General features: G+C 35.2%; 2 protein-coding genes across 3 annotated transcripts; both read left to right on the forward strand.

Moving 5' to 3' along the window:
• Nucleotides 1-811: 811 nt before the first annotated feature.
• On the forward strand, nucleotides 812-9935 carry LOC306904570 (adhesion G protein-coupled receptor F4-like; the record flags this gene model as incomplete). The annotated part of the gene is made up of 13 exons (XM_079474558.1): nucleotides 812-971; nucleotides 1072-1245; nucleotides 1730-1830; nucleotides 2332-2396; nucleotides 3269-3387; nucleotides 3506-3688; nucleotides 5100-5335; nucleotides 5429-5605; nucleotides 5896-7299; nucleotides 7852-7893; nucleotides 7996-8110; nucleotides 9309-9391; nucleotides 9831-9935. The coding sequence occupies 13 exons, from the start codon at nucleotides 812-814 to the stop codon at nucleotides 9933-9935; spliced, it is 2964 nt and encodes a 987-aa protein (XP_079330684.1).
• A 1932-nt stretch (nucleotides 9936-11867) lies between these two features.
• Nucleotides 11868-25850, forward strand: LOC306904513 (adhesion G protein-coupled receptor F5-like). Of its 2 annotated transcripts, XM_079474488.1 has the most exons (26): nucleotides 11868-12038; nucleotides 12423-12558; nucleotides 12796-12901; nucleotides 14034-14131; nucleotides 14236-14266; nucleotides 15169-15312; nucleotides 15415-15582; nucleotides 15981-16010; nucleotides 16810-16956; nucleotides 17092-17238; nucleotides 17324-17470; nucleotides 17779-17853; nucleotides 18474-18494; nucleotides 18576-18676; nucleotides 19051-19115; nucleotides 19320-19456; nucleotides 19599-19796; nucleotides 20409-20612; nucleotides 21803-21943; nucleotides 22051-22238; nucleotides 22323-22493; nucleotides 22694-24043; nucleotides 24167-24208; nucleotides 24445-24504; nucleotides 24619-24682; nucleotides 24915-25850. In XM_079474488.1, exons 3-26 carry the CDS (start codon nucleotides 12889-12891, stop codon nucleotides 24989-24991), a joined length of 3819 nt encoding a protein of 1272 aa, XP_079330614.1. In that variant the 5' UTR covers nucleotides 11868-12038; nucleotides 12423-12558; nucleotides 12796-12888; the 3' UTR covers nucleotides 24992-25850. The 2 variants fall into 2 exon arrangements, with proteins under 2 accessions (XP_079330614.1, XP_079330615.1); XM_079474489.1 differs by lacking the exons at nucleotides 12423-12558; nucleotides 14236-14266 and having other exon boundaries at nucleotides 11900-12038; nucleotides 15138-15312.
• The last annotated feature ends 497 nt before the right edge of the window (nucleotides 25851-26347 follow it).

Below are 26347 nucleotides of genomic sequence, written 5' to 3' on the forward strand. Positions count from 1 at the left end.
GATGTTGTATTTGTTCTGATGTTTGTAAGAATACTTACATTGAAGTACTTTGTTGTACAGCATATGTGTGTTAATGCTCATCAAACTAAAGACTAGAAGTCTGATTGAAGCTGCAGATGTCCGACCTTTAGTTATAATGCTGAGTTTTATTGCAGATCAACTATATTTAAACTCAATGTTAGCCAGTTTAGAATACTGGTTGACAGACTGCAGTTTCGTATTGTCTTTTAGGTTATAGGTAATGCCACAATACCAAATGCTGTGTATTCAAGTTGCAAGTGTATTTTTGCAACCTACTTGGAAATGATTTAATACTTTTAATAATTATTAATACTTTTTAAAACTTTATTTTAGTTCAGCTACATGGAGGAACCACACCATCACATAAGACACCGTCGTGCAGGTCTAATTCATGTTTCATACTATGTCCTGTACACATTGTCAGCAGCTTAGTTAAACTGACTATTGTAACTATTTACATAAACATTTCTAGTTATTTGCAACATTGTATCATAAACGGTTGTTTATTTCTGTGCATTTTGAGTTACTTATATTAACAAATTATAATTGTTGCTATAAATATGTATTGTGTACTGTACAGTTTATCGCGTTGTATAGACAATCATTTAAGTATTGCGGCATATTAATTAGCAACAAGCACTTTTTAGAATGAGGGTTTAGCTTGTTGTATAGAGTTGGTTATATGCAATTATGCATGATTGTATAAATAGTAAAATGTGTAACAAGGAAACTGTAAATTAAATGTTACTGAACATTACACCGCCTGTGATAATCAAACATTGAGCTAACAATGCTTTACTTGGTGAATATTTCAGAGCCGGAGTTTCTCTATAACATTCATATAAATGCATCAAACGCCTCTATGATCAATGAGCTCAAGAATTATCTGAAGATCATTCTAAATACTACCTATGACAATGTGACATTAATTGGTTCAAGCTTTTCGACAGGTAAATAATTTCACATGTTATCATCTGACCACGAAAAAACCCCACTGATCTGTTGAAAAATATCTTGTTTGTTCATGTACTGTATGCTTTCCTTTCTTAGTGTGCAACTATAACGACCTTAGTTACCAGTGCACATGTGAGGATCAGTATTTCTGGCCTTGTGATATGTGTATAAAATATGACATCTGTGGCAACATCACAAACAACACATGCAGCTGCTTCAGAGCTGCACCAAGTGATGAACAGTTATGTCAGCCAATCAGTCAGATGACCGGTAAAAACCTTTTGTGATCACAAAAACTTGGCAGAACTGGTTACTGTTCATTTCTAATCTATTTTCATCATTTTCCTTGAAGAAAGCACAAAATGTCGACCAAAACGTACGTATTATCTGCATTACAGTCTAACACAACAATTAGATCATGTTTCTCATTTAGACTTCCCTGCAGAACAAAAAAAGTGAGCGAAGATTCCAAAATTTGTTTCTAATTCTTTTGGTGACTTGTGAAGTATAATATAACAGTATAATAGTGAAGTAAAATTCATATAAATTCCATTACTGCTGATGGTCCATAGTTCACACGATTAAAGAACTGACCTTACAATTATAATGTCAGGGATAATGGAGTACAGTAAAAACTGATGAGACTGTATATATTTGATCCTAACAGATATGTAAACTAAAGACTTAGAAAACATACATTGTATATCGTATTCATAATATTGATGACTTTGCACTTAATATAAACTCTTAACAGTTTTTGGAATGTCAGTGAAATTCAACGAAAGCTTTGATACAAACCTCATCAATCCCAACAATGAGTTCTACACAAGTAAAGCTAAACAAGTTAATTTGGCAGTAAGTATTGTACTTTATATCAAATAAACATATTGTTTTCTGTTTATTTCTATAGCATTGGTTGCATTCAAATACTTCACCTTTTGCTTTTGATACATTTTGCATATAACTTCTACAGTGGGATCATTTCATACTTTTAGCAAAGTTTTACATTTATTTATTTCTGTAAATGTATTCCACCTCAGTCAACTTACTTTATTTTGAGGTACTGTTTTGAACAAAAATGAAAATTTGATTTAGCGTTATCTTACTGTAAATCTAACTTATTGACATCTTTAAGGCCAAGCAGCACGTAATCCAAGATCAAAGAGGATTCCAACCAAAATCTTGGCTAATATTATTTTAGTAAGTTATCAGCTGTGAGTGGAGAGTGAAGTTAGGACAGAATCAGGGATTCTGTTTGCAGCACTGAAAGAACCAGCTTGAGAACGCTGTCGCTTTTTTTTATTTTATTCTGGTTTTACATGCATTCTAAAAATAAGAAATGTTTGCCTTTTACAGCTTGATAAAGGCTTTATACAATTGCCTAACTACCTTAAAGGTTCTGCAAACGTCACTGGCTTCAGGTATGAATCTAAATTCGACGCAAGTCATTAAAGATATAACAAATCATTAAGAAATGCTTTAACAAAATGTGTGCCAAGTGCCTGAAAAAAGGGTTTTGCAGTTCAAGCCTTCATGAACATTAGGCATTGATGACCAATAACCTACTAGGGCTGGGTATTCAGACCATTTTGAGAATTTGATTAGATTTTTATTTATATGTCTTCAATTCATTTTTGAATCTATTCATTTTTAGTGTTTCATTTAAATATTAGTCTGGTAACTGAAACGCCCCTTCTCAGCTAAAGTAATGAAATACACATTCACGTGGAATAGTAGAGCCCACACAAAGGCTTTGCATTACTTTTTACTTTTACTTTGAGTAACCAAACATTGCTGTAAAAACATAAAAACATTGTAAATGGGCTACAACGAAACAACTTGAAATTCATTTAAAACTTGAAACATGTTTAAGAAATAAAACAATTTTAAAATTCAACTTGAATAATGGCGCCTTCCTCTGGACGAGATGCGAAATACAGATTATATTCTCTGAGGCACCTGCATCAAAAATTGATTCGGGGATTTCCAGAATCGATACTGTTCATTTAAAGTGAAGATCGATTAAATCGAAGAATCACTAGCCCTATAAACTACTACTAATAATAATAATAATAATGTTGAAAGAATTTCTGATGCACTGGATTCTTTTTTTCATGATTATATTTTCACAATTACACCCCAATGTAAAACCTCAGAGGAAGACGAGGGTGTTCAAATGCGCACATTGATTTTCCCACAACATTCATGTAAAATGTTAAGTTTTATTGATTGAGGTTTTGATGTTGTTTTAATTCACATAGTGGTTTAAATCATTAATGTTTTTGTTCCATAGATCTGGTAGTATTATAGCAGACTACACAATTCAAGTAATAACAGACAGCCTTGATTTTACCCCTGCAAACATCAATTTTTCTGCTGCCTCCTTAGCCCTGAATAGTTTTTCTCAAACTGGTAAGAGTAGTGTGTCTAATGTATATTCTGAAATGTGTATATTTTACATTTCTTGCCATATGTTACTACTAGTTGTTTGTTGACATTTCAATGACATTTTTGTGGTTTTTACTTTCAGAACAAACGAATCTCGCCAACAGAGCAGATATATATCCTGAGGAAAGTGTGACGCTTCAGTGTCCACAATCTGTTGCGGGATGGATAACATGGAAAGTGAATGAAGAAGAGGCACAAAACGGCATAAAATACTCTATTACAAACAACAATAAAACTCTTGTTGTGAAAAGTGCTGCTGAGAGTGGTGAGTAGCCTGATGTATATATCTGTATAGAACTGAGTTTTAAATTAGCACCATTAACATTACAAAATATTATTTTGTAAGTTAAAAAACGGTATTACCCTTTCGGCATGAAATTCCTGATCTGTAGGCTATGTCTGAAATGGCATACTATTACTGAGGCCAAAGTATGTAGTATACTGTAAAATATTTTGTGTAAAGTACACACATTTTCAGCATGAATAAACTTCTTACCTGGGCCGCTTTTCCTGAATGAGTCTTTAGGCAGTAAAATGACCAGTATACTGATGGGCTTACTGCATGCAGTTTTAAATGGATAGTTAATTATAGTTCAACCTTTTCAACTAAGTGTGTAGTATAATAGTGAAATGTTTTATAGCCTTTGCTTTACAAGTGTTCTTTACTGAATTTGGGAAAGTTTGCTTTAGAACATGTCTAATCAAACATTGTTTATTTTGACCACTTTTAGGCAGATACTCATGCATCATCCAAACTAATTCAATACCATACATCCAGTGGCAAAACATTGACATTAAACAACAACCCCGTATCAATGTTGGTGAAAATGAACTAGTTGTTGCCTGTGATGGACGTACCATTCAACTAACATGCTGTGTTAATGCGGACCACAGTATTAAGTGGGTCTTAAATGGCAAAATAGAAAAAACAGGTTTTTTTATCAGTTATTCGACATTCCTTATTTACATCATTAATAAAAACTTCAAAATGAAAATTCCGTCATTTACTCACCCTCTTGTAATTTCAAACCTGTGTGACTCTTTTTCTTTTGCAAAACACAAAAGATATTTTGTAAAATCTTGGTAATGGAACGGCACTTCTATGTAAGTGAAATATTCTTCGAAATATCTTATTTTGTGTCCTGTGGAAGATAGAAAGTCACGCACGTTTGAAATGACAAGAGGGTGAGTAATTGATCACTTGATTTTCATTTTGAAGGCAAACTACCCCTTTAAGTCAAAAAGGCAATTGTTTATGTTCTTGGATTGCTATTTACAATAAATGAAGTCACTGTTTTCAATCAGGGAAAGGCTGTATTACTGTAAGCCATACAATCCAGAGTGAAAATTGTCAGAAACAAAACTTTACATGTCAACTCGAGAATTTACCACAACTACTTGGATACAGTTATAGCACGAGGAGTGTCACGGTACAGACAAGCGCCCTGAGTAAGTCTTCAGTTTCTCATTCTTTACATGATGACAAAGCAAGCTTCATTTTTACGGTTTCATCACATTCCTTGTGTTCACCTTAACTTTGATCTAATTTGTGTGTGAGCAATGAGGGATCTGTGCCACTGCTGAACTGCACAAAGTTCAAAAGTTAAAGATACCTAAAAAACGAAGCGAAAGTGCATATAAAGTATAACTTTATGTATTCAACCGATGTTCAATAGATTTTTTTACTATTTGTGGCACATTGCACTCAATCAAGTACTTGGCCGTTCCAGAATTTGACTGTGACGATGCTACACTTGGATCTGGAAAAGCAAATCAGATGATTGTAAAACCTTGTGATGATGGCAAGGAAGGAAACATTACATATAAATGTTCGGGACTCAAAAAAATGTGGGATCAAATACAGGACGACTGTGTAGTCAAAGTTATCAAAGATCTTGAAACTACAGCTCAGGTAACCTATTAATCATTCATCTAATAGTGAAAAACAATGAAGTCTCCCCTTGAAATGTTTCTTATATCTGCATTTCTGTACTTTGTCATGTAGGACTTGACTGTGAATGATCTTCCAACGTTTGTGGAAACCCTCAGTAATGCTGCAAAGCAGAATAATGCTGATATAACTGAATCTGCTGCGACTATCCAATCAATTGTGAAGATACTCACCACAATTGCTCAAATATCAGAAAACAAAAACATTACTATAAATAAGCCTGAAATAGAGGTATGTGTTCAAGATTTGTGTGTTGTTTAAAATTTCTTATTTGTTTTTCAATGTACTGTAGTGTAACATGCAGTGTCCTGTCATTTGCCCCTAACAAGGTCATCACAGAAATTGTCCCATGAAGCAGACTTTCTTTTGTCATGAATTAAACCAGAATACTTATATTTATAGACTTTATTAATAGATGTAACTGTATATATTTTTCTACAAATGTAAGGTCTTTGTCAGTGAATGATGATTACCTTCATTGTTGTGTAAGATACATATTTGGAATTATTTTCTATTTGCAGAATTTCATTACCACAGTGGACATTATTATATCAGATGAAGCCACAGGCACGTGGAACAAATTTAACAACGGCAACGAGACGAAAAGAAACCCCAGCGTTGAACTTCTGCAAGCTATTGAGACCATAAGTAGCCATCTGTCAAATGTGTCGGATTTTGAAATAACAAAACCATCCATTCAGTTAAATAGAAATATAACTGATGATAAACATAAAACCTTCAGTGTGAAATCTCATCTGAATAACTCGGAAGCTGAAATCATGATACCAGATGTTCCTAATTCAACTTCCATAACCGTCATTATCCTCACAAACATTGGCAACCTTCTGCCTACTCGTAATGCTCTTAATAATGACAGCAGGACATCAGAAAACAACGTTAATGGAGAAGTGACTGTTGTTCAGGTTGGACCACCAATACACAATATTTCATTAACTTTTGAAATTCAAAATAGATCATTGGGAAATCCTCAGTGTGTCTTCTGGAACTATGATCTCGACCGATGGGATTTAACTGGATGTAAAGTCAAGATCTCAGGAAAAGACAATGTTACATGTGAATGCAACCACACAACCTCTTTTTCAATCCTGATGTCACCGTTCGTTAACGAAAACCCTTTAGAAAGCACAGCCTTAGCCTATATAACATACATCGGTGTTGCCATTTCAATGGCCAGCTTGATTCTGTGCCTTATTATTGAGATGATTGTTTGGAAGTCAATACGACGAAATCAAGCCCAGCATCGGGTTATGTCATACTTGCGACACGTCTCAATAGTCAACATCGCTGTGTCTCTGCTGATTGCAAACATCTGTTTCATCATTGGAGCTGCAATCTCAAATCCACACACAAAACTAGACGCAAAGCAAATGATCCCAGTGGGTCCCTGCAGTGCAGTGGTTTTCTTCATGCACTTTTTTTATCTGGCTGTTTTCTTCTGGATGTTCGTTTCGGCACTTTTGCTCCTTTACAACACAATCGTTGTCTTTGTTCAGATGTCAACAACAGCCTTGATGGTCATTGCCTTCACAGTTGGTTATGGTGCACCTTTGCTCATAGTGGTTATTACTGTTGCATCCACAGCTGGAGCTGGAAACTATGTTTCAAAAGAAAATGTGTGCTGGCTGAACTTGAATGAGTCTAAAGCCCTGCTGGCATTTGTGATTCCAGCTCTTACTATCGTTTTCATAAACCTCCTGATTTTGATTGTGGTTGTGTGCAAGATTTTAAGGAGAGGAGTTGGTGCTGCAACTCAACCAGATGAGAGACATGTTCTTGTTGTCATTGTCAGATGTGTGGCCATTCTCACTCCTATCTTTGGTCTAACATGGGGATTTGGCATTGGAACCATGGTATCACCTGAGTTTGGTATACATGTGGTGTTTGCAATCCTCAATTCATTTCAGGTACCATCCTTGAGTCATTAGTCATATTTATTTACATGTTTTTGTATGTTTTAAAAGCCAATTTGTATATAATGAAATGTATAAGGCCCTATTCACACGAACACGGGTATTTTCAAAACTGCAGTTTTTCTATGTGGTTTGGCCGTTCGTCCACACTCAAACGCAGTACCCTATCACGGAAACTAAAGTTTTTTTAAAACTCCGGCTAGGGTGAAGATTTTTAGAAACTCTGGTTTCAGTGTTGTCGTGTAGACGTGGAATGCGTGCAGCCATCTCCTTTGTTTGATGTCAGATTCAAGTCTTCTGATTGGCCAGCAAGTCTTTATGGTTAAGGTTATATCGCCACCTGTTGGTTTGGCATGCTTTTGATAGCATTTTATAGCATGTTTTTGCATTTTAGTGTGGACAAGTTTTAAAAAAAATACTTGTGTACGTGTGGACTAGGCCTAAGAAATCTGCTGAAATGCTGCTCCCTGATTTTAATATAAGAAATTGCAAATTGTAATCCTAGTTTTATTGGTGTGACACTAAACATAACATTTGTTTTAATAGGGATTCTTTGTGTTGGTGTTTGGAATACTTTTAGACAAAAAGGTATGTTTTTTTTCAGTTGCTTTGTGTGCCTTAGCAGATACCCGTGATTGTAATGTGTTCCGATATGATTATGGATAGTAAAATTACATGTAGTTATTTTAGGGGCCTTTCAACACATTCCTTCATGAACTAGGTCTAAGTCCATCTCTGGTTGCAGGTCCGGGAGATAGTTGCAGGAAAGCTGTCACTGAGTTCCCTCAGTTCCAGTCCTACCAGGGTAAAATATGTTATATAAAGTATACTGCACGTCAATGGCTATGACATCATGCTTAATAATAGTCCAAATGTCTTAGTTTATTAATGGGGTTATCCAAAATCATAAACAGGCAAAAGTCCCTACACATGTAATTAGTCCAACCAGGACAAACAAATCCAAAGGGGTACAGGCAAAAACTGGGTAATCCAAATAACAATAGACACGGTTAATAAGGTACAGGTGAAATACAATAATGGCTGATGAGTCTGGGTAGAGGGTTATGAGGAGAGTGCCTTCTAGTGCACTTGCTGGGCACTCCAACTTGTGATCGTGACAGGATCTCCTAATGCTTATTTAGTCATTTTCCACTGGTATATTTTGACTAACATTTCTAATTTACAGAGCACTAATGCAGGAACATCATCCTCAAGTGGACAGGGATTCTTTGGAAGATGGCGCAGAAGTGAGTAAATAACATTTGCCGATGGATCAATTAAATTAAACACTTGTTGTATTTCTCATGTTAATATGACACTGGATTCAAGAGCTGAGTGAGTAAATGTACTGGATATGTCAAGACATCTCTTGAATAACATGTTTCCATTTATTTTCAGATGTGTACAACGTATCTAATCCCACCGCAACTCAATCTGCTAACAGCTCCGGTGCTTCAGAGACCTTAATCAATCCCTAATTTACCATCATATTAACTACAACCAGCATCATTATTCAAAAACATTTAGTCTGTTACATGTAAGCTGCACTTTCTGTTACTGGTTTTGTGAAAACATTTTTAATGTTCCGAGATGATTAGTGTAAAAATTTTTGTTCATTTTGTTATTTCACATATTAAATATATTTTAACACATAACCAACAAATATTTAATTGAAGAAATATTACTCACAATAAAACATACAGTATTAAATGTTTCCATTTCTTTTTGTGACATTACTTGGAGTAACACACAAACCATTAAATCCAGAAAATTATATCCTATTAGATCCTATTTAAAAACATTTTGTTAATGCTTTTCTAACAGAGTTTTTCACCCCTAATGTTTTTAATCCAGGCTTATTCTTAACCCAGGGGTAAACCTTTTTCACACTGTCTCTAACCCTGGGTTTAAAATGAGCTTTTCGTATTTAGATTTGTACATTTCAAACCCTGGTTTGAACTTTATTATTTGTATGTTTATGAGATCTGTGAACTGTTCAATAGAGTTCCGGAGTTTGACGTCAGGCAATCAGAACTCTGCCATTTTGGCAGGCATTCAGGAGTTCGCTAGAGCGACTGTAGCATTGGTATTGACAGTGGTCAAACAATAATTTAAAACCAGACTGTATAGACTTTACACATCGTAAGATTTTAATACGGTGGACAGTTGCTGTGGGCCACGATGCCAGAACAGGCGGGGAACGCAATGGGCAAATCATTATATCATATAGTCCAGCTGTGTAATCACATTGGGCTCCTATCACAATCCCATCCTTTCTGACCACCACCCGTAACTTCATGGAAGGTCATTTAGTTTTTGGAAATGTCTAACCAGCAAGAACACAGGTCTATGTCTTTAGAATTGAAGTGCGCAGTAAACTCTTTTGCCTTGAAACTCATTCTGGCCACATTCATTTCATATTCGCTTCCGGGTGTCCTTGCCTGCCAGGACGGTGTAAACAGAATAATTGACATGACTGCCGGATAGTTTTGATGGGAGAAATTCGTTCATATAGTCGTTGATAGGTCGGAAATTCTAATGTAATCATCCGGTCGTCCTCATTCCATGCTATTTTGAGTCACCTCATGGATGGTTCACCCAAAGATGATAACACTTTAGAACGAAGATAACCCGGGGTTAAGCACTGTGTGAAAATATAAGAGATACAGTAGGAGCAGACTGAATATTAAGTCATTTTTTGTTTGTAGTAATCTCTTCCTCCATTGATCTAGAAGCATATATCTAATGAGTCATAATCCTTTAGATAGGTAAACCCAGAGCCATTGGGAGAGAAAATATAACTTCCTTGAACTATTTAATCTAAAGGCTGTATGAATCATGTGACGCAAGAGAATTTTGACTCTCACTCACTCACTCACTCACTCACTCACTCACTCACTCACTCACTCACTCACTCACTCACTCACTCAATGGCTCTGAGTGATTTTTTTTTGTTGTGACCTATTTTTTTAAAATACCCTTTCAGTCTCTAGATTGATTTGTGAACTGGATCATCTGGTTCATTCAAAAGAAGATTGAATTGCGTCTGGTTGCTTTTTTGATGCAAATTTGTTTCATTGTGAATACATTGACAACACTGAAGTTTCATTTTAGAAAAATGTGCTTGTATTTAGTTTATTGTTTGATTATATTGTTACATATTTGTATTCAGATAAACTGAACATAGCTGCCTATTGCTTTATCTCTACAAAGCCTTTTCACCCATTGGCTTGACATAACGTGCTTTGACATAAAAGACTTAAAGAGAATTATAAACAACAAAAGATAGAAACTGAACTGGTGAGTTGAGTTGTAAGAATGTGATGCGAATTTGGGTCATGTTATGTATCCCTGTTGTCAGTTTGTGTTTCTCTTTTGGTTTGTATTGATTACTGTTGTGCTTGTGTTCTCATCAGGTGTCACAGAGTTTTTTTTTGTTGCTGTTGAAATATTTAGTTATATAATATAGGGGCTGTTGTGCTGATATGGTTTTAAATAAGCTGTTTGCATTTACCTTTATTAGTTACTCAAAAAAAACTTCACTGTAGTGTCTTTATGAATCCAGTTTATTTCACCTGATGTATCCACAGTTCACTTGCAAGTAATCGTTAATAAATGTGTTTCTGACAACCTGTACTCCAAACCATACGACAAGAAAAGTAGTTTGTTATCTCACCTAAAATATAACACATCTGAATTATTGTTAATTATAAATGATATTCTGGTCTGAGATTTCCTGAGACAACAGGTAGTAGTCAAGCTTTGTTGAAACTTGTAACTATGAATTAGCACCTATTGCACTATTGCTCTTTTATGACATATCGCTTATTGCTCCCCGAACTCTTTGTTAGTCGCTTTGGATAAAAGCGTCTGCTAAATGACTAAATAAAAATAAAAAACATGACACATTACACAATTCATTTTGAGAAAGCAACGACGTTACCCATTTATGTATTAACATAAAACAGTTTTTTTTAAAACGTACAAATATTCCAAGTGTTCCAAGGTACATTTTTAATGTTTGTTACTATTTAAAGAGGTCTAGACAAAGTTTGTAGATCTTTCTGCATTTTCTGCTTGGATTTTGTGGGGAAACCTTCAGAATTCTGTGCACATGGGATCTACGTTCAGGATGTATTGTACGTTCAAATTCACGAAAGGGAGTTTAGAGAACTACTTGTCTTATTGGTATGTGAATTATAAAATTATGAAAAATATTTAATAACATAAGAGAAAGGAGTCAGGTGTTGAGAAATGCAACAGAAATCTGTGGCACATTCTAAAAGGTTTTGTGTGCTTAGATTACAGACTTTTTCACCTCTGAGCCCAAAGCATAAGACTATGTACCATAGTGTGCATCTTTTTCACCAAAGAGCCCAAGAAATAAATTCACTGGTTTTAACAAATAAGTAACTATAAAGTAAATATTCACTGAGCTTAAGGGAATTCGTGAGTCATAACAATTAGAGAAGTGCTTTTTTAAAATTATAATAAGAGAACACTCCTTTTCAGTAGGGTGTGTACATAATGTACATGTATGCACATGAAGGAATTTTTTTGTTGTTGTTGCTCTGCCCAATAATTTAGCACAAGCGAGCACTAAAAGAGCAGAGAGAATCGAACTAGTTCAGTAACTTACCAATAGTCCTACTAGGGTATAGTGACTACAAAGGCAACTGTTAGACCCTCAGCTTCTTATTGCAGCAACTTCAGCATGGATTTACACAGGTTAGGTAAGTGTGCCAGAAATCAATGCATTTCTTTTAAGTGTTACAATATATGTGCCACGTAGTAGTCTATTGTAAATATTGTAATGCAAACCATTATATAGAGTCATGAAATGCCAAGGAGTGCCTCTGTGCCTATTTTCAAATCACAATTGCTGTAACAAATAAGTAATATTATAAGGTCCAATGGTTTTACGTGCAATTTCTGTCATCATCTTTAGCACAAAAGAATGCACACAGAGATTCAGGTTGATCACTCTTTTTCTTTATGAGTGTTCATTAAAAAGCAGCAACTGTGAATGACTCTGTTAAAATGACTGTAATTTGTAGTAGTGTTGTGTAAATCATAGAGTTATGTCTACGTTATATTATTCACTTGTGTATTTACAGATTAGTACAGTAGTTTCAGCGGTTTAATCTGGTTTTACCAGAGGCATTCTAAGAGTGCTGATATAAAACCATACCAGCATTTACTGTTTGTATCAGGGATTTTGATTTCCTCAGCGAATGTGTCACACAGAAACAGGTACACACACGCTCAATTGCACTTTTTCTCTGTCAGTCTCTCTCACAAGTTTTGTCCACTTGTTACTCTGGTATTGTGGGTTCTGTGGTATTAGACAATATTTCAACACACTTACACATTAAATTTGACGCTCCTTGAGTTTTGCTTTTTTTACAGTAGTTTCATTTTCAATTTTCCGACAATGCACCACATTGGTAATGATATATATTTGCTGATAAATTTGATGTTTTTCCCCAGATGAAGGAATAGCTGAGGAATATTCATGAGCCACACAATTCGCTTGCTCTGAAGAAGTACTGTATATGTGCCTTGAATACTTCAACGAGAAACATGGCCATTTCAAGTAATATAAACTGCATATTATTATTACTTTCATTTGACTTATCTTTGTGCGGTGTTTGGTTCACTGTCAAACATCTTGTTGAGTCAGTTTAGGTGTTCTGAATGGACTACTTGCATGTAGCCTCATGGCCTACATCCGACTTGAAATCGTACGGCTCATTAGGTTACGGTTATAAAGAATGTATTTAATATGGGGCGTTGCTCCCTGTGAAACCAAAACGGTTAAAAATACGATTTTTACATACATTATCAGCGACATAAGAAGAAATATTCTAAACATCACAAGCCGTTTTTATTGATGCTTTCAATGTAAATGCGAGCAAGTGCAATTTCTGTCAATAACTATAGGCCTATGTAAAAAGAGTAGCTATAACGTTTAAGGATCAATGCAACAAAAAGTTTGCAATGTATTTATTTGGTATTTATTTATCTGCACATTGCAATTTGAAAATTCTCATATTTGTAAAAACTTTGCAATGTAAATGAACGTCAAATTAATTTAAATTCACATAGAATATTTAACAATCGTTGTATGGTGGCTTTTTATTGTCGATAAACCGTATGAAATATAATGAGACTGCTGCAGGGTGCATTTACAACGGCTTTATTATTCAGGAGATGACTATAAGTTTGCAAAATTTAGTAATATAAGATCTGTCATAAAAACGGACATTAAAGCATGTTAACATCACTAACAGGGTTTATTGTCTTTAACGAAGTGATCGCCCTATAAATAGAAATAATCTCACATGATCTCGGCAGATGTGCTGAACACTGCTACCGGAAATGAGAACGGGGAAGATTATGTGCAAGTAGTCCATTACACCAGGTTGACTTGAAATTGATAGTTTGCAGTATAGCTCAAGGACTTGGATATTCAACACTCCTGCATTCCTAAAAATAAAGTTCCCTAAAAAGTTATTTGTGAGGTTTTATGGTAATAGAACAAAACAAAAGTTTTTTGTGACCTATACAATTGTAAGAAAGAAATTACTAAAACGTTTGTCTAAAAGCTACCCCTGTGGCATCGTTGTGCAGCAACCTTTATATTTTTAGAAGTGTGAAATGCAATATTTATGTTGTACAATTGTAGAATTTTTGTAGAAACCTGACGTCATTTCATAATGTTTCAGATACAGAGGAAATCTTAAAGTGCATTCTTGGACTCACAGTGGCCATACTGATTTTCCATATGTGTGATGTGGAATCAAATGAAAGATTTTCTTCAGAGGTGAACTTTATTTCAACTACTTTGATATTTTTATATGTATGCAAGCAAATGTGCTAAAATGAAGCTTAAAAATAATATTTAAAAAAAAGATTTTTATCTTTCAGCGAAGCTACACAGAAGTGTCAGGTATGGAAGGTAAGGACTCAAAAGCAGATTCAAAATAATGGTTTAATCAGATAATAATGAGCAGGAACAAAACAATAAGCAGATCAGCGCTTCAGATAGTCCAAGGGCTAGGCAGAGACAGGGTCAGACAGGTGGTAGGTCGGTCGAGGGGCAAACAGAGTCCGAGAGGGTAATCCAGAGGGTAAACACAACAGGCAAAGGTCAGGCGAGGTGCAAATAGAGTCCAGAGGGAGAACGCAAACACATAATCCCAACCGTAATCCTAAACTGCAGATCAATCCAAAGTAATCCACAAAACACACGAATACCGGGACTGGAAGAAAGCACGGTTAGTTAAAATATCCGACAAGGCAGGATAGCTAGGGTGATGTAGTAAATACAACGCAACAGCAGCGAAGGAGAGAAACAGAGAGGAATATAAAGGAAGGAAAATAATGAGAGCAATAAGAAACAGCTGTGCGCTCCTGAGCCGCTCAGCTGATTGCCAAGCTGCATCAGCTGTGCACATGGAAAGGTGAGTTAGAAAGTGAAGGGAGATCAAACCAGGGACCTGACACAGAAGAACCACAGCATCCAAAAGACAAAAGCGTGAAGGTCTAATTCATGATTCATGCCATGTCTGGTACACATTATCCTGATAATAGTATGATGTTTTTCAAACAGCAAATGCACTCAAATAAGCCAGATCCTTTTTCACATAATATGTATTGCAAATAATAGCTCATAATGTGTACTTATTGTAAACTGCAGTCTCTGTTTATATCAATTTATATCACTTTATATTTTTCATGCAGGTAATCATATAGATTTTATATAACATTGTAAAGAAAACTACACTAAAAGTACCCCGTAATGAAGAATTAAAACATTAGGCTTACAGTACAATTTTTCACCTGTTGGGTCTTTTACAGATTCGAACACGGAATATTTGGCTGAAATTGAGATAAATACCTCCAGCATCTCTGTGATCAATTTCATGAAGAGTTATCTAAAGAACATCCAGAACAATTTTACAATTGGCAATGTAACAATATTTGATACACACTTTACGACAGGTAAATAATATTACATCACAAATTCAGTGTCATGACTTTAGACTAGAGTCTAACAACACAGACATATTCATAATGAACTTGTACTATGTTTTTTTTTCTCAGTGTGCGACTTAGTTGACACTGGGTACCAGTGCACATGTGAGGACCAGTATTTCTGGCCTTGTGACATGTGTAGAAAACATGGGAACTGTAGTGCTACTAATGACACATGCAGCTGTCTCAATGCTTATGTTGATGGACAGTACTGTCGGCCAGATGCTGAGATAAAAGGTAAAAGAAACAATTATTCCCATTTTAGGCAATTTGTAATAAATAATTTCTGGTGAACTTTCAGTTGTCAAGACTGTCAGTTGTCATTCTATACCTGCAGCCTTCAAGATCTGCCTCAGATTTAAATCAATGACATTTTCCTGAGGAGGAACACTGCTGTCCCCTCAAACTGCTGAATGTCTTTTTCATATCGTTTCTCGTTTAAACAACTATATTAATGCCAGGCCTCATTATTTAACTTCTGATGACTTTAAAGTATTACGCTATATCGATGCTGTTAAACACCTTCACCAGCTGCTGTATTTTATTGTCGAAGTTCTTAACAGTACGTAAATAACAGTACGACTTAACAGTCGAATTTTGTTTGTTTCTAATTAACTTTTATCTTTTTCCTGAAGATAGGACAGCATGCATGAGTGTACCGACAGGTATGTAAAATCTGCCGTAAATTCCAGATCTCACAGCAATCAAAAGTGAATGTTTACTTTTAAATCCTTCTTGTGGTTTGGGTGAGAAAAGTGTCACGGGCATAATCATTATTATAAAAAATTATTTTTACATGACAAATATATATTTTCTACAACAGACATAACTGTCAGGGGGTGTGGGGTAGGATGCTTTAATAATTTAAGACAAAAGACTCACGATTGGGAGAGAACAGGAATGTAACTAAAAAATAAACATGAAACAAAATACTTCCCACGATGGGACAAAACAAGAAAATTGAATAAATGGACTTACTTAACAAAATTATAATGACGATAACACGTTAACCAAAAAATCCAACAAGGCAAAGTAGCGGGTAGCAGGTAGCAGAGACACGAGCTTGAATGCGAGTGAAGCAAAACACATCCGCACAGGACAGAACACACAAGGCCATTTGGACTTACACATTATAATCACACAGCAAAGAAAATACTTTTAAACTTCTAAACATCCAAATGGTCTGTTTTGTTTCTTTTTCAAAACTTCATCAGGAATTCGCTGCTGTATCACTACGGAAGCATCCGTTTTGTTGCACACACCGCTTTGTTCCATGTGTGCCTTTCTTTTGGGCACCTGGCCCTTAAAATGTCTCTGCGTGGCCCTGCTGCAGTTATATACAATTCACATTTAAACCTTATCTTCCCCTACAGAATAAAAGAGAGTTTAGATTTCATATTTTCACAATGATGAAAAACATTCAGTCAAAATATGTTTTTCTCTAAATATGTTGTTCTTTGTCAGATGTAGATGAATGTCAGGTGAATCCTTCTGTTTGTGGTCCAAATTCTAACTGCACAAATGTAAATGGAGGTTTCAATTGTTCATGTTTGGATGGATTTACTGCTTCATTCCCAAATCTCACCATCAGCATCAATAACACATGCACAGGTGGGATCTAACATCACATCTGTGTTTTCATTTATGATCAATAACAACTTAGATTTTGTTTTCCGTTACTGACAGTTTATGTTGGTGCTGTTTTGATGCTCTAAACAACAACAAAATATTATTTTTTCATTCCAGATATTTATGAATGTGTCGACTCGTCTTTGGTTTGTGGACCAAACGCATATTGTCACAATTATAAAGGAAGCTTCTCGTGCTCTTGTCTTAGTGGATATAATGTCACAAAGATGAATGAATCTGTCAGTAACAGTAACCCGTGTTCTGGTAAGTGTTTGAATCATTCATATGCATCATCACTGTTCTTAGTACTTCTTGAGTGCTTGATATAAAAGCGTCCTTATTTTTTCAGATGTGGATGAATGTCAGGTGAATCCATCTGTTTGTGGTCCAAGTTCTAACTGCACAAATGTAAATGGAGGTTTCAATTGTTCGTGTTGGGCTGGATTTACTGCGACGTTCCGAAATCTTCTTATCAGCATCAACAACACATGCACAGGTGAGTTCTGTATTTTACAGATTTTCAGCAACAAAAAGTTAGTTTTAACTGTATTTTTTGCTACTTTTTGAACACATGCTGCCAGTTTGTTAAGTATGTATTGTATTGCTGTATTATGTTGTATTGTTTACCACAACTTATTTTATCTGACTAATTTTATTCAAACTTTCAACTATTATTATTACCGTATTTATTTAAGAAACGTAGAGTGCCTCATTCTGATTTTCTCATCCTCTGAATTATACTTACCAATACTGGATTAGAATATAATTATGTTTTTAATATGACAAAAATATGTTTTTCTACAGCAGAAACAACAACAGCAAAGACATCAACTGCAGCAGCAACATCCCCAGCAACCACATCAACATCAGCTGTTCCCTGTAAGTTATGTCAGCCCACAGTGTTTAAAGTGTTTATTTTAACAGTGTTTATATTGCCCACAATATACCAATTTTATTATGTCATGACACGGGGGCCACATATATTTCGAATTCCTGCACAGAGTGGACTATAACAGTTGTTCTTTATTATTCTGTATATCAGAATAACGTTTAAAGGTGAAATTTAGCCCCATCTAGGGGTGAGGTTGCTAACTGTAACCAATGGCTCACTCCACCGCTTGCCCCTCCTTTTCGAAGCATAACGGTTGCTGACACAGGGCTATGTGTTGTCATGTTTTTACTTCTTTGCCGAATGAGATAACGTATTAACAAAACACTCGAAGTAGAGCAGTTTGTCCTTTTAGGGCTACTGTAGAAACTACATGGAGAATTCCATATAAGGGGACCCATTGAAATGTCTTTTTGCACCTCTGAAGACATAGTTAGGTATATTATTATTGCATTTCTCTCAATAGATCCTCCAAAAATTACACACTGGACCTTTAAACATTGAAATGGTCTGTTGGTGTCTTTTCAAAAGCTGTTTTAAATGTTGGGAATTTTGTTGAAAAAACAATTGTTCATAATGTTGTTTTTTGTTCTGATTTATTTATCTACAGCCACACCTGTGTATGATAAAAGTAAGTCTAAGATAAAGGAATATTTTTTTATATATTTGATTAATATTGTTCATATTGATGATTATGAACCTATTTGTACAGTCATTAACCTGTCATTGAGAATAAATGAGTCGTTTGATACCAGCCTCACCAACCCTGAAGATCCGAATTACATTAAAAAAACTAAAACAATTCAGTCTGCAGTGAGTACTTTTTAATTTAATTTAATAAAGAAATGTATAGGCATACGTGTGTACATTTTTATATTCATTTTGTTTAAATAATACAGCTTAGAATTAAATCCTATAGCTGTCAGTTTACCAGAAATGCCTGAGCTGATTTATTGAAAACCAGGAAGCAACCGGACACACTGTATAGTCAATATTAAAAGAATATGCACGTTTTAAAGATTAAATTAAAGAATATATATTGTGGTAACATTTGACTATATTTGGCTGAGGTCATTGAAAGCGAGTCTATTTATATAATTTACCTAATGTACTACTACTATTTTTCTTGTATTATATGTTAAATATGCTTTCCACAAATTGGATATTTTAACCAATTTTTTTAACAGATTGACCAAGGTTATGAAAAGGTATCTAACTACAAAAAAGGTTCGGCAAAAATCGTACGTTTCAGGTATGAGCTCAAATCTAGACTTTCACTTTACCTACAAGGGGATTCTCAAAATATAGTGACAGTTTTTTATGCTATTTATTGATTTAGTTTATACAGTTTTGATAATTTTCCAGTGCAAAATAACCAGTGCTTTGTTTGTAAAATAAAATAGGTTGTGTTTATATAACCGTGTTTAAAAAAGTGGTTGTGTGTTTTGATTCATAGGTCTGGTAGTATTATAGCAGACTACACCATCAATGCAACCAACAGTAACCTGGATTTATCATCAGCAAACACACAGATCTATGACAATCTCAAAGCAGCAGGAATCCTGTTAGCTAACAATTCTTTTGAGGAAAGTGGTAAGAGAAATGGGCAGCACCGCTTACACATTTGTGTTAAACTGTATGTATGATTGATGTTTTAATTCCCTGGTCTTTATGGTTCATGCTTTATTATATTACCAATTATAAATATAATGAATTGTGTTGCTTGTACTTTCAGTGGAAAGAAATTTGACAACCAGAGTTAACTATTATCCTCAACAAAATATGGTACTAAGGTGTATACGTCCAGATTCAGATAAGGGAATAATGAAATGGAAAGTGAATGGCAAAGATCCTGCAGAAAACAATGCAAAATACAGCATTGGAGTTGACAATAGCACTCTCACAGTGAACGGTGTTAGTGGAAGTGACAATGGTGAGTCATGTGATTTATCTTACATAATAAAGTGATACAATCTGCTAATAGAAGTTATTGTAACTTCAAATAGTCAGAAAAAAATGTATAGTACAATGCAATGTATGTCGCTTTGGATAAAAGCATCTGCCAAATACAGTAATGTCATGAAACTGACAGGAACAGATCCAAAGGGCAGACTGCTCTTCAACAAAAGACATGTACTTAACACAAAACATAACTAAAAATCCCTCTAAGGGGAAAACAAGAACAAAAACCTTTACCATAACAAAACTTGACTTAACATAACTTAGAGACCGGGGCGACAGGACAGGGATGCAGACAAACGCGACAGGACAGAAAACACAAAGGCATTAAATAAGAAAGGGACAAAAGAGGCATAACTAGGGCAACAGATGAAGGGCGTAAACTGATAACAGGATAACGAATAAGGAAACAAGGGGGTGGGGCTAAGACAAAAGACATGGAGCTGTCATGATCCTTTCAGCCTGAACTAGAAAAACAACTGCAAAGAGGACAGGATCAACATAGTAAATTTAAATGTAAATAAAGTTTTTGTATAAAACACTATTTCGCAAATAACAATATTCCGCTATCTTTGTTCTTTTCCAGGTAGATACGCATGTATCATTGAAAGAAGCACGATACCTTATGTTCAGTGGCAAAATATTGTTATTCAACCAAACCCGAATATCATAGTGGATAATAATGAAATAAAGTGGCAGTGTACAAATCAGACTGTCTCACTGAGATGCTGCGCTGAAAGCTACCCAATTGAGTGGGTCCGGGTTCCTGCTGATGACACAGTGGATTCAGGTCAGACACACAAATATACATTCTGTTTGTATAAAAGTTACTGAGATCAGTTATCACCAGGGGCCCGTTTCAACAAGAAGGTTTAACCAACAACGAGTTAAAATGTGAATTTGAGTTGATTTACTCAGAGAATCGCTACTTTGAGTTTTCTGTTTCAGAATTGCTGATTTCAATTAGTTCAATCCACTCTGAGTAAGTTCACCCTAGGTTTAATCAAAGAATGGGCTCAGATGAAAGAGCGCGGCCACGATGAGTGAGGTTTGTGATGTAAGGATTAAGCGGAGTGTGGATAAACATTCTGAAACGGAAAACCCAGAGTATTCCGTTTTTTTTCGGGTTAACTTTGAGTTTGCACTTACCCTGCATTCTGAAACGGGCCCCAGGATTTTGATTTGGCCTTAAAACTTTTTTGCAATTATTTAAAGGTGCTGTGTGTGATTTTTGTGGAGGATTTATTGGCAAAAAAAGCAATATAATATACATAAAATCGTAAATATGTTATCTCCTTGAAGAAAGAAGTGAAATGTGACGACATCTTATTGCTGTGTCAGCCACCCTAGTGCTTCAAAAGTCACTAATGACCAGTTTTAGCAGTAACATTTAAAGGGGTCATATGGCGCGAATACCTGTTTTTTGTGTCTTTGGAAAGTTGCCTGTGTCAGTATTATACACGTAAAATTGCAATCATTTTAGTGTCGGAAACAAAACATTCATTCTATCTAAAAGCATATGCTCACCCAGACCTGCCTGAAACACCTCGTGTAACCACACCCCCACAAATCTACGTCGGTTCGTGGTATGGTTTGACTAAGACCGCACAAATGTATACGCAAGTAAGGTGGGCGTACCTGCGGGTACAATGGCTTTGAAACCTTATGTTCCAAATATGGTAAGAGGTGTTACATTTCCATTTAACCCTTGAAGTATTCGACCAATCACTACGCACTGGTTAACTGGCCAATCATAGCACACCTCGATTTTCAGAGAGGTGGAGCAAAGAGGCGATACAAACATGCACAGTGTGTGGAAAATACAGCGTTTTTTAACATTACATCTAAAACAAATGCTAAAATTCGTTTAAGCAGTATAATATGACCCCTTTAATCGTTTTTGGGTGAGCAAACTTTTTAACCTCTTTCTACTCTGTATGCTATTAAAAAAAATGTATTGGTCTGTATTATCTAAATCAGAGCCCGGCTGCATTAAGTTACAACATAAAATCTTCAGCACAAATTGTGAGACGGAAAGCTTCACGTGTCAACTAAAAAACCTGAAAGAATTGGAAATATTTGATTATTACAAAAAAAGTACGCAAGTTCAGAAAGTCAAAGGTGAGCCTAAATATCTCTTTCTTTACAAAGTAACACGTTTCCTATTCTGTTAAAGTCACTAAGCAATCATTTGATTTTTTGTTTTATCCAATATTTGAAAATTCCAGAATTTGACTGTAAAAATGAAACACTTGGAGTTGGACAAATAGGTGATGTTGTGAAGGGACTGTGTGAAAAAGGCCTGGAAGGTTACATAACTTATAAATGTCAAAAGATAATCTCAAAAAATGATTGGATATCTATACAGAGAGAATGTGTAGTTGAAGCTATCAAAGAACTTGTGAAGGAAGCTAAGGTAATCTATTGATCATGTATTTATTAGCCAAATGTCTTTTTCCAGGGTTTCTCATATTTAAATGTATTTTCATTTTCAATGCAGGTCTTGGTTGTTGAGCAGATTCCAGCGTTTGTGGCAAACCTCAGTAACACTGCAGGGAACTATACTACTGAGATAACACAATCTGCTACAACTGTCCAAACAATTGTTGAGATGCTTGTAAAAGTTGCTAATATCTCACAAACTGTTACCATTGATAAAAATGTGATGAAGGTATATTCAGAGATTTATGCTAATGAAGTGTGTTTTATTATAAAATGTATGCTTGTTGTTTTCATTAAATGTAGGCCTAATAAAAAGTCTAAAGACTTTTTTACGATATATATTTTTTAGTTTCAGTCTAACTGTGGTTTATAATATTATAATCATTAAAAAAAGTCTGACTTTTTGTACTAATCTATATTTTTTTTCAGGATTTTCTTCAAACAGTGGACATTATTTTGTTGGATAACACCCTTACAGCATGGCAAAATATAACAAAAAATGACACAACAGCAACAACCAGTACAGACCTTCTGCAAGCTATAGAGAATATAAGTGATCGTCTCTCAGGTGACGATTTTACGATCAATAAATCGTCCATTCAGTTGAGAAGAGCAACAATAACAAGCTCATTCATTGAAACATCTCACCTACCCAACTCAACGACTCAGGTTGTGATACCAAATGTTGTTAAGCCGACTCTCATAACTGTTATTTTCTTAACCAAGCTTGACAACATACTGCCTACTCGTAATAGGTCTAAAAATGACATCGAAACGTCAGAAAACCGCATCAATGGAGACGTGGTTGTGGTAAAGGTTAACGAAACAATTGATAACATTTTATTTGCTTTCGACATTACAAATATATCACTTGGAAATCCTCAGTGTGTCTTCTGGAACTTTTCTCTTGACCGATGGGATTCATCCGGATGTAAAGTCAAGATCTCAGGGACTGAAGGGAACATAGTTACATGTGAATGCAACCACACAACATCTTTTTCAATTCTGATGTCACCATATGGAAATGTTGATCCTGTTTTAGACTATATAACATACATTGGCGTAGCTATATCAATAGCCTGCTTGATTTTGTGTCTTATTATTGAGAAGATTGTATGGAAGTCAGTGACAAGAAATACCACATCATACATGCGACATGTCTCAATAGTCAACATCGCTGTGTCACTGCTGATTGCTGATATCTGGTTCATCATTGGAGCTGCAATCTTAAATCCAGGAAAGCCAACACCAGTGAATTCCTGCAGTGCAGCTGTTTTCTTCATGCACTTTTTTTATCTGGCTCTTTTCTTCTGGATGTTAATTTCAGCCCTTTTGCTCCTTTACCGCACTGTCATGGTCTTTTCTCAAATGTCAAGGACTAAAATGATGGTCATTGCCTTCACGGTTGGTTATGGTGCACCTTTGCTCATAGCGGTTATTACTGTTGCATCCACAGCTGCAGCTGGTAGATATATTTGGACAAGAGATGCATGTTGGCTGAACTGGGAGGAATCTAAAGCCCTGCTGGCATTTGTGATTCCAGCTCTTACTATTGTCGCCTTTAACATCATGGTTGTGGTTGTAGTTCTGTATAAGATGTTAAGAAGAGGAGCTGGTTCTACACCTCAGCCAGATGAGAAACATGTTCTTGTGGTCATTGTTCGATGTCTGGCCATTCTGACTCCTATCTTTGGTCTAACATGGGGATTTGGGATTGGAACCATGGTGTCAACTAACTTGGGAGTTCATGTTGTGTTTACAATCCTCAATTCCTTTCAGGTACTACTGTCATCTCTAAAAGAAAAATATTTATGTCTAAATGAATTTTAAAGTAATGTATAGTGCAGCGGGTACAATAGTACTAATATTTTACCTTTTTTTGTATTTGAACATCTTTTATAGGGATTCTTTGTTTTGGTGTTTGGAACGCTTTTAGACGGCAAGGTATGAGTTCATTTTGTTACTTTGTGGGCTTGGTCAAATACATGTGATTCTAGTAATATTTAAGACAATGAACGAAGCCTCAGGTAATTGCAAATATTATTTTAAGAAAATATTGGATTTGGCCTAAGAATCTATCAATAACATATACAACATTTTGTCATACATGATTTGGCTTCTGTTCCATTTTTCACAACAAATGAAAATGCAAACATTTCTATTGTTTTCTGTGGTTGCAGGTCCGTGAGGCACTGGCTGGAAAACTTTCACTGAAGAACCTCAGTTCAACTCCTACCAGGGTAAATAACAGAACTGTATATAAAGCGCATTTCATGTCACTTGCTCAACATTAGTCATATTGTAAATACATTGATTCCATAGGCTTTATTTTAACTATGAGATATACATTACAGAGCACTAATGGAGGAATATCATCCTCAAGTGGACTGGGTTTCTTTGAAAGACTGCGCAGGAAAAGTGAGTAAATTACCCGAAAAACAAATCAAATATAAATAAATCAACCTTCTTGTACTCTCTCACTTATGCCATTATATTTCTGGATAGAAAATGTAATATAATAAAATAAATAACATATAATTATATATATCATTATCTCAGTGGATAGAAGCATCTGTTTAATGACTAAATATATGGGACATCTAAGGACAGTATAACAGTTCTTTAATAACATGTAACCATTTATTTGCAGATGTGTACAACACGTCTAATCCCAGCGCAGCTCGATCTGCTAACAGCTCCGGTGCTTCAGAGACCTTGAATCCCTAATTCAACCACATTATTACTACGGTTAACATCATGTTTCAAAAACATTTAGTCTGTTACGAATACATTACATGTGAACTGAACTGTCAGTAACTATTTCTGGGTAAAAATGTTTTCATGTTCTGAGATGAGTTTAGTAAAATTAGGTGTATTTTGTGGACAGTGTGTTTTAAATAACAAATTATAGGGGAGGCTGGGTTTAGTTTACTATAGTGAATATTTCTTAAGGCATGTTTATTTTAACCTCATTTTACAATTAGCATTAAAACCATAGCAAGTTAACAACAACAAAACTATTGAACAGTTCCATCATTTGGGACAGAGTAAAAAGACCTAAGTTATTAACAAGAGTAAGTTATCATAATGGACAATGATGAATTGTGAAAAAATTAATGCTAGGAAAAAGGTGTATTTATACAGATTTCATTAATTCAATTAAAATAACATAAAAAGTTAAAACAGGGGCTGTCACACTATTCGCGATGAATTGCATCCAGAATAAAGGTTTGTGTTTCCATAATATACGTCTGTGTACTGTGCATATTAACTGTGTATTTATAAAACATACACATACATATATACATATTCAAGTACAAATTTACTTATTTATAATTACCAATAAATAAAAATGTACATAAATGTTGATAAATAAAAAATTTTCTTGAATAATCGCATGTATGTGTGCATGTTTTTATAAAAACACAAAAAACACAATTATAATTTTTTTACTTTTTATTTCTGTGGGATTTTATTTTGCATATTTGTGATGTCATTGTGTCGTATTTATACATAGGTGCCTGAACTTATGAGTACAACTGAATGCCCAATAAACCTGCTAATAAAGTCGTTCTGTTATATTATAAAAAGTTGTTTTGTGATTTAATATTATATATTCCTGCTGTCAGACATAAAAGAATAATGACAAACGAATGCTTATGTTCAGTCAGTAACAATGACAGGTGGAAAGGCTGTTTGGCGTTAATTCATTCACAAGATGTCGTTCGGTTATGAATGTGCTGCTTTTGCCGGTCACTGAACCGAGCAGACACAGAAAAAGATGATCCTGTGTCAGCAAAGCAAGTTTGCGGGGTAGTACAGGCAACATTTTCCCACCCACTAAAAGCTAATGGTTTTGCAGTTCCAGAAACAACGGTGCAAAACAACAGAGATCGCTGTTACTATTGCACTGGAAGAATGTTAGCAAATTGGTTTGTGTTTTTCTGTTTAACACAATGGTGTGGTGATGTGGCCTAATGGTTAGAGCGTTGGGCTTGTTATCAGAAGGCTGGTTCTAATCTCAGTGCCAGCAGGTCATGACTGAAGTGCCCTTGAGCAAGGCACCTTACCCCTGATTGCTCT

Source organism: Barbatula barbatula (genome assembly GCF_947034865.1).
Source record: "Barbatula barbatula genome assembly, chromosome: 15".
Lineage (NCBI taxonomy): Eukaryota > Metazoa > Chordata > Actinopteri > Cypriniformes > Nemacheilidae > Barbatula > Barbatula barbatula.

Excerpts from the sequence above, each read along its gene's own strand:
- LOC306904513 (XM_079474488.1), top strand. Across the intron at positions 14,132-14,235 it reads ATGAAAGATTTTCTTCAGAG|CGAAGCTACACAGAAGTGTC; the intron begins GTGAACTTTATT and ends TTTATCTTTCAG. Across the intron at positions 24,505-24,618 it reads TCAGTTCAACTCCTACCAGG|AGCACTAATGGAGGAATATC; the intron begins GTAAATAACAGA and ends TATACATTACAG.